Source organism: Octodon degus, unplaced genomic scaffold (assembly GCF_000260255.1).
Source record: "Octodon degus isolate 3935 unplaced genomic scaffold, OctDeg1.0 scaffold00130, whole genome shotgun sequence".
In the NCBI taxonomy this organism is placed as follows: Eukaryota; Metazoa; Chordata; class Mammalia; order Rodentia; family Octodontidae; genus Octodon; species Octodon degus.
The window spans coordinates 3975548-3984959 of record NW_004524706.1 but is presented as its reverse complement, the minus strand read 5'-3'; the positions used below and the strand labels follow the sequence as shown (position 1 = coordinate 3984959).

Sequence of the window (9412 nt, the reverse complement as noted above, 5' to 3'; positions counted from 1 at the left end):
GAATGGTACCAGGGACTGAACTCAAGACCCTGCACTTGCCAGGCAAGCACTTATTCCATTGAGCTATTTCTCTGGCTCCCACTTATAATTATTTGGAATTTACTTATTTCCCTGTCTTGTGGAAAAACAGGATTAAGTAAGGTAAAATGGCATATATTTAACCTCAATAATTTAGAATTTAAAAACTCAAAAAAAAAAAATTTAAAAACTTAAGGGAATGAGGTAAAAGTTACCTTTGCATGTATACCTGCTGGTAAGGACTGAACTTGCCCTGAGTATGCTGGGCACATGCTCTACCACTGAACTGTATCCCCCCAATCTAAAAGCTATCTCTTAATTTTTAACAGGAAAAAAAAAAAATTCCTGAGAATTTTTTGTTTGTCTGTTTTGACACAGGGTCCGGCTCTGTAGCTTCCCAAGTGCTGGAATTTAGGTGAGAGAAAATTTATATTGTAAAAATAGAAGGGAACTATTTCATCTTCCTGAGGGGATACAAAATTTTTTTTATGTACTTTCACCAAAAAGGTTAATGTGCCAATACAAATAATCCTGATAATCGCTCGGAAAATGGACTATATATGCTTGAAATTAATATTCTATACTTTTCATTGACTAATTAGTTCACATTCATAAATTATTACTAGTTAAAAAGTTTAATGAGCTAAAATACTCTACTCAGAGGTTGAATCAACTTTAAGATTATGTTAGGAAAAGTTCAGGGTAGGAAATCTTTCATATAATTATGAAGGAAAACACCAATTCAGTCAGTTATCAATGACTTAGGGGTCATTTGCTATTTCATTTCTTGGCCCATTAAAAATATTACAACCATGGAGCCGGAGAGATGGCTCAGTGGAATAAGCGCTTCCCTGGCAAGCGCAAGAGCCTGAGTTCAATCCCTGGTTCTGCAAAAGAAAAAAAGAAAGAAATATATTGGCCTTTGGGGCTGGGGAGATGGCTCAGCAGGATAAGCACTTGACTGGCAAACACAAGGATCTGAGTTCAATCCCCAGTTCCACCAAAAAAAAAAAAAAAAAAAAGGGCACAACTAAAATTGCACCTCTGTATGTAATGGTGTCAAGAGACCAGGTCCCTACCCTATTGGTGCCATAAAACTGTACATCTAGGGGCTGGGGAGATGGCTTAGTGGAATAAGCACTTCCCTGGCAAGCACAAGGGCCTGAGTTCGATCCCTGGTTCCACCGGAAAAAAAAAAACAAAAAAAAAAAAACACAACAACCCTAATGCTGAACAGTGTATTAAAATTAAAAAGAAAATGTAGAATCATTTATTTAATATTTTCTGCCAAAACTGCAATTGGGTAAGTGAATCCAATGATAGTGTTAGGTGGCTACTGAAGGAATAAAAGAGACAATGTATAGAAAAGCCCCACCTTCCCTCTGCATGTAGAAATCTGTCCAAAGACTGTCTTTAATGCCCACTATATAAACATTAAATATTCTAAGGTAGAAAATACTGTTAATAGTTTATTGGTAAAAATCCATAGTCTATACTTTATGGAATCAATAGTTTCATGTTAACATACCATCTTAATTTTTGCTAATATTACAAAGAAAGAGGAAAAGCTAGCAATATCTATAAAAATAAAATACCTTAAAACCAACATCTAAGCAAAATATAAAAGTTGCACACAAACTGCCAATAAATATAAACATCACAATTGAAAAATTAACCTAAAAAAATAAACTCAACTGCTATTAAGACATTATAAAAATGAAAAAGTTTAATGTGCATGTATATTTGCAAACAGACAAAGTACACTTCAAACAATCAATATAGCTTTACTATCATTAAATAATGCAGCATACAAGGTTACTGAGGTGTGATGTTTTTGCTTTAGCCTATTTTCTGGAGTAATGCTCACCAAACTCACAAGCAAGGCCTGATTAAGTAATCCTTTACTGATATATACTGCTTTCTCCTACAGGGGAAAACTGCTTTTTGGTAGATACCTGAATTTCTGCTAAGTATGAATGGTTGGTCCTATTTTCTTTTCTTTTGCTTATCTTCTCCAAAGCCAAGAACTGCATATTCACTCTCTCAGTGCCGTGGACTCAGTCTGTGGCCCTGAACTGGCTAAGCAGAAGCTCTACCACTGAGCCACATCCCAGGGCTATACTCTTATTTTGAAGTAACTGATGGTGCCCTTTAAAGGCACTGTGTCATCTCCCTCACCACAGAAAAATAAACTGTCATTTAAAACATTCTTTAGTGTCTAAAAAAAGAAAATAGCCCTAAAAATATGATACAATTATTTGCATTCTTATAAATTCAATGAAAATTTAGTGCTCCCTTTACTAGAACTCTTCTTTACAAATGGTTAACTAGAAAAGGCTAGGCCTTGGGCAATCTGTACTTGAAAAGGAAAGAGGGAAGGGAAAAGGAGGGGAGGGGAGGGGAGGGAAGGGAAGGAAACAACACAATTCCTGGTAAGGTACTTTCCCTTGTGACATTTATTACTAGTAGCAATATATGGTTAAACTTGTTATTTTACGTCCATGATAGGCTATCTTATAAATTACCTTGAGGCAGGGCATGGTGGCATACACCTGTAATCCTATCACTTGGGAGGCAGAGGGAGGAGGATCATTGAGTTCAAGACCAGCCTGGGCTACAAAGTGAGCTCAAGGCCAGCCTGAACTACATAGTTGAGACCCTGTCTCAAAAACAAAAATAAAAACAAAACCTTGAACCTAACAGATAATTACAAGGCTTAACTGTCCAAATTTTTGCTTTCAGGGCTGGGAATATAGTTCAGTGGTAGATTATTTGCCTTGTATATATATGGCCCTGGGTTTAATTTGCCAGTACAGAAAAAAAAAATTGTTTTCAAATTTACAAAATAAATTTGGTGAGCATTTACCTGGATTCTATATGACATAAAAGCTTTCATTGGTTCCTCTGACCAGATTCAGGACAACAAATAACATTACTTATATGAAACTGTTACACTCTTGGAGTTATAAAACAATTTATCTTTAAAATTGTTAGCCTCATGCTATTTGAAAAATAAAAAATCTACAGCACCATCTTCTGTAAAGGCACTTTCTAAGAACCACCTTGCTTTAAAAAGTGTTTTAAAAATTTAGAGACTACCCTGAAAAAAATCTTTGTTTTACTGAGACCCTAACATAGAATATGACATTAGATTTTGGTTACTTCAGAAATTGTTTTTAAAAAGGAAGGGAGGGGCCAGGGAGATTGCTCAGTAGAATAAGCGCTTCCCTGGCAAGCGCAAGGGTCTGAGTTCAATCCCCGGTTCCGCAAAAAAAATAAAAAAAGGAAGGGAGCCCTGTGGCTGGGTTGATGTTTTTTTGCGGAACTGGGGATTGAACTCAGATCCTTGAGTTTGCCAGTCAACCGCTTATCCTACTGAGCCATCTCCCCGGCGCCTTGGTTGATGTTTTTGAGATTTTGTCACATTTTTTGGTTACTTAATACCTCAACAGTATTTTTAAAAAAATCTTAACCCTCCATATTAAATTTTTTATCCATTTTTAATTCAAATTAAAATCCTTAGCTTTTATACTTTGAGAAAAGATTCTTAAGATTTAGTCGACAATGTAAAAATCTAGAGCATTATTTTTGATGGGTAAGGTAAAACAAATTTAAGCTACCAGTGGCTGTCAGCACAAGCCTTGATTATTAAAAAAATTATTCAGACAAAAATTATAAGCTTAAATGTACCATTTTTAAAGTTGGAAAAAACCCAGTATTTTCCTTTTTATATGTAATGCAGACATACAGTTATACCTGTTATGGTATGTACATGTCACACACACACACACACACACACACATACACACGCACATGCGCACACCCATACACATCGCTCCACCCCCTTCAGGACTCAGTTTTGCTTTCATTTTTAGCACTGTCTCTGAAGACTGCTCTTAAGGTGAGCAGAAATATAAAACAAATGTTTTTGGAGAAACTTCTTTCTGATTTCTATACTGATTCTTTTCTTTTTTCTTTTTTTTGGTGGAACCGGGGATTGAACTCGGGCCCTTGCACTTGCCAGGCAAGCACTTATTCTATTGAGCTACCTCCCCAGCCTCTCTGTATTGATTCTTACATATTTATTCTTGGAACATTTTTTTGACCTCTATAGAAAAACAACAGTGCTTTTCACTAGGAAAACAAAGATATCCCCCAAATTAGGCTTCTATTGCCAGAGAAGGCCTTACGTGACATCTGTCTCCAAACTATTATTATTGAGGTTTTAAAACATCCACAAATTTTCAAAAAGAATGAAAAGGTCTTATATTTCAAATGGATAAAAAAGCCAAAATAAAGATGATAGACCAATACCTTTTTACAGCTTGAGGAATACATAAAAGGTAATTTAAATAGCAAGGAACTGTTAAAGGTAGTCTTTCTCTTCAACAGGAGAAAATCTAAGAGGATGAGTTAAGCAAACATTTAACTAAGGGCTAATGATAGTAAGTGAAAGTTACACAGAGCTGTCAGTTAAATTTGGCAAAACATTATCATCAGTTTTGAAGTAGGAAGACTATAAAATACTCGCATGTTTAAGTGGTTAGCTTCCTAAATTTCATAAAAACCATTGTCTTTGGCAATGGCATACAGATCTCTGAAAACAGTCATCATGTTTCTTGGATAACAGTCTCTGAATTCTGGGCTTCTGACCTAATCCTGACTGAGTGTTCACCCTTTCCTCTGACAGAGACCATCTGCCAGCTGTCTCTGCTGACTGGCTTTTATTTCCTGGGACATATCTTAAGTCCTGCCATGACTTTAAGTGTTGGCTTTGTCTACCTAAGGTCCATTAAAGAAGACACAAGTTAATCTTAGGCTGTAGTGGGTCACAGAGAACTCAGCTTGGAAAACCAGTCCTGGTCTTTAGAACATGGGGTATTCCTGTTCAGTTTATACTGAGGGTCTTCCAAAACACCCAGGATATTCCTACCAGAATGTCTTTAGAAGAGAAGTAAAGTAATAGATTATAAACAGAACCATTTTTATAGACTAGTTTTTCCAAGACACTGTTAAAGAGTAATTATTAAAAAAAGAAAGGACATTCGTATTTCTGTGAAAATGTGCCAAGAACCAGTACTGAGGAGGTTGAGGAACCCTTTCTTAAATTGTAAAAGAAATTTACATTTCTAAAACAAGGATATTTTGGTACTGAATTGAAACCAAAATGGTATCACCCTTTATTACCTTGGTATTTCACATCCTTACTCTTATTTACAAGATGATAAAAAGGGCCCAATGCTGGGCTTGAATCCTGTTCATCTCATTATTTAGTGCAGTAATGGTCAGACTCTGTTTAAATAAATATAGCAGCTACAGTCCTATAAATGTATGGTCCTCAATGCCAGTAACTTGATACTGTAATATAATGACATATATTAGCACTTTACACGGACATATTTACCATCAAGGATATACACTAAACTCCCAACTCTTCTCTTTTTACAGTGCTGGGAGGAAACTCAGGGCCTCACACACGCTAGGTAAATGCTTTGTTAATAAGCTATAGCCCTAGCCCAAGCTCTCAAGTCTTCTTCACATGAAAATCAATTAATTATACTAGTTGCTGAGACTGGTATTTCAAAGAAAACATGAGACCAAAATTTAGCATTCATCATATAGTTAGGCAGGGCAAGGACAAGGAGCGATAGAAAGGTCTGAGTTTCATGATGCGTAAATAAAAAAAACAAAAGTAACAACAAAACCAAACTTTTGTTTTTTTAAAATAAGAAAGATCAGGAATTCTACTCAGAAGTACAAAAACAATTAGAACAAATTTCAAGTAGTATTTGCCACTTAAGCAACCTTTTATCTTAAATTCTAAGCACGAGGTTTCTTACAATTAAAATTTGGTATACCAACTTGATAGTAAGCAAAGTAGAAATATACTATATATATTCTTCCAAGTTACTCAAATAAACTAGCAATGCTGACAGTGTAAAAACACTTTACAAAAAAGAAATCACTCACAGGTATTAAGTTTTATATTTTAGAGAAGAATAATTTTCCTTTTTAAAATGTCCTAAATAGATTTAAATTAAAGGCTTTCCATATGTGAGACTAAGTGACTGGAGATAGGTCGACAGTAACAGTAACTAGGGACCCAGCATCTTCAGGGGCTCCCTAAAGTTTTCCACATGAACTTGTGCAGGTAGAGTAGACAACGTTTCATTTATACTGAGTAAGGAGATACCAATCAAGATTTTGCCATCTATGACATACTGCTTTCTTCTCTTACCCATATTCCAGACTGTGTTCAGTGAAATTTAAATACAAAACAACAAACATAGCTGGGTATGGTGGTGTGTCCCTATAGACCCAATACTGGGGAGGCTGAGTTGGAAGGACTGCTTGCCCTCAGAAGTTTCAAATCATTCCAGACAACTAGTGGGACCCTGTCTCAAAAGCCAAAATAAAACAATACCCCCATCCCAACAAACAAAACAAAATAAAAAAGTGAAACATGTTTCAAAAGAATTTTTTAGGAGATGGAAGAAGGCTAGAAGAAAAAATGTATATACTGTACAAATATCCTATGTAAAGTGCTTTGAAACAGTGTTGTAAATTGCATTTTAGATACTTCAAAATAATAAACATAGAAAATACAGTACTTTTTAAGTTTTCTGGCAAAGGGACAAAAGATATCATGCCTGTTGGAGGACATGGGCTCAAATTTCAGGCTCAACATACAGTAAATTGGCAATAATAGTGTACTGAAGATAAGAGAGCAACTAAAGACCTACATCCATTAGTTTTTAGGTGCAGATGGAATTCTGAAAGGCTAACAATGCCCATTGGAAACAATCTGTGTCATCTATATTCGGAACCAGTGTAAAACAAAAAAACCTTACCCCCGATAAAAGAAAAACCAATCAAAACCTCCACATGAATTACAAAGTTCCCCTGAATCCAAAGTTACTGATAAACCAGGTTTTGACAGCTTTACAGTACGTTTTAATATCCTAAAGTGAAATCAATAAAACAAAAGCTTTGTAAAGAGTTTTCCTTGCATTTCAGTGATTGAACTCATTTAAAATGATCAAAGTCCTACCATCTTTTGTCCCTACCACCTTAATTTTAAGAAGCAAGTTATATTTTGGTAAATCAACAAAAAAAATTTAAAAATAAGATCTTGTATTTTCTGGATTCATTTTAGTAAATGAACTTAGGCATCTATCCAGTATTATTCCTCAATAATAATTATCTACTTTTAAATAATTAAAAAATTTGTCTCTGTCATTTCTTAAAGTAAATATTTCTAATAAAGTCAGATTCGTCTAGGAAATTTTACTTCATTATCATTATGATTTTCAAAAGACATGCATTAAAATTGAAAATTATGAAACTTTCCTTCTGAAATTAAGGCTGTATTACTTCGCCATTTTAAAACAATGGAGGTTCCTGTTTCTCCTACAATCTGTTGTAATGGTGTCAAACAGACACATTTTCCTTTAAAACTGCTTATTGCACTAAAAGATAGCAAAAAACAAGTTGTAAGTTCTTAAAATAAACATGACTATATTTCTATAAAAGATGTTGCCAATACAATTCTATAATTATTAAAGCACTATTCTAATAAATATAAAAGAAAAGGAAGCTATATTTCAAAACACATACATATATGTTTATATATAAACACAGACATATATATAAAAATATATATATGAAAATCACATTAAAGTATGAGAGGCAGCAAGTAAACTAGCAAAAACCAATCCCCTCATAAACCTTTCTCTCTTCACCCAATTTCAGAGGCCTCAACCCTACAGCATTCTAATCTCTTAAAATATTTACCTTGTGTATAACTCCTGGAAACAGAAGGCTTCACAATACACATCATATATCAGAGAGAAAGGGTTAGAACTTCTCACAGAGTTTTGTATTTATAGCAGCTTCAACAAAATCACTAAAGAAAAAGAATAGTTCAGGTTGCTACTGTGTATGTACACATTGCACAAACAGCAAATATAAGTTCAGAGCAGGAGGGACACACAAAAAGCAGTATCAAGAGTTGACTCAGAATTGTGTATGAAACAGCACAGGAGCAAGGTGTACAAAATAAAAACAGAAATCTCGCTTGCCACGCTTCACATTCAAATGAGCCACATCGATGAACATTTGAATGTCACTGGCAGCATTAGGAATATAGAAGATGAGGGCAAGGGAGGTTGAGAGAGAAATGAAGGTGGTAGTGAGCAGAGAATAAAAGGGAAGGAAAATTCCCCAATGGAATGAATCCTAAAATATATACATAAACACATATATATCTATTATCCATCTAGACTCAGATATATATGCCTATGAAATATGCATGTATATATTTAAAAACAGACTCCGTTTACAAGAATATATGAATGCACATTAATTTTTTGCACACGTAATTGTGAATATTCACTTTGATTATTTGTGTAGGTGTATGTTTTTTAAACCATCATTTACTTTTGCTTTACTTTTTTTTGCAAAGATAGTTGTGCTGCCAAGCAACTTGAGGTAAAGGCATTAAAAGGGTTAGACTATAAGAAGAGAAAACAAAACAACTGCGATACTTCCTACAGGAGACCGCACAAAAAGCAGCTGGCTGGTTTTATATTGCATAATGGTGCTGCGTTCCTTGATGAAGTAAACAATCTTCCTTGCATCAACATAAGGACCGGGCTCCCACACAGTGCTGGCTTCTGTATGGCTGGAGACACATCTACTCAGTGGACTACTGGAGACATATGCTGTATGTTGATTCATCGCTCAGTTCTTCCCTTCAAGAACACACTTGGACTTGTTAAGCAAAGTACATTGTGCGTAAGGTATCTTGGTGAATCTGTACAGCCTTGGCAAGAGCTTGTGGGTCTCGCCCATTGCTCTGTCCTGAAACATGGCTTCCTTCAGCACTGTAAGAAAAGTGGCAATGATCACAAACACAAACTACCTATTCTGATATAATAGTTCTGAAGCACAGTTCTTACAGAAAATTTCAAAAATATTTTAAAGAGAGACTAGTGTACTGAATTATGTGTCCATTAACTAGCTTTACTAATTCAAAGCCAATTTTATTTTACTTCACTCATTCCTCTGGGATTAATTAGAAGAAAGTCCAAGACATCGTTTTATCTCCATGTTTTTTTTTTTTTTTTTTTTGCGGAACTGGAGATTGCACTCAGGCCCTTGCGCTTGCCAGGCAAGCACTTATTCTACTGCGCTATCTCCCCGGCCCTTTGCTTTTAGTATTACCAATAATCGATCCCTTGGATTAATTTTTGTATATCATCTAAATTACTGTATCTTTCTATTAGCAAACCTAGACAGCATATTTCAATAAAATGCCTTATTTTGGGCAGTTACTCCCACCATCACTGTTCATGTGGCTCACAGATTACTTGTGGAACTTTTTTTTTTTTTT

The 9412-nt window shown here is 35.1% G+C and overlaps 1 protein-coding gene across 4 annotated transcripts in view; it reads right to left on the bottom strand.

The window, feature by feature from the left end:
- Positions 1 to 9412, bottom strand: part of LOC101573127 (protein argonaute-3) — a 156479-nt gene that overhangs the window by 23778 nt on the left and 123289 nt on the right. For 2 of the 4 annotated variants that reach the window (XM_023701038.1, XM_023701039.1), the window contains one exon: positions 8096 to 8903. The exons of 1 other annotated variant lie outside the window; for it this stretch is intronic. In XM_023701038.1, coding sequence (XP_023556806.1) covers positions 8795 to 8903 — 109 coding nt within the window. In that variant the 3' untranslated portion in view covers positions 8096 to 8794. Of the gene's footprint in view, positions 1 to 6466; positions 8904 to 9412 lie in introns of those variants that run through there. One more of the 4 variants, XM_023701036.1, reaches the window with a different exon arrangement.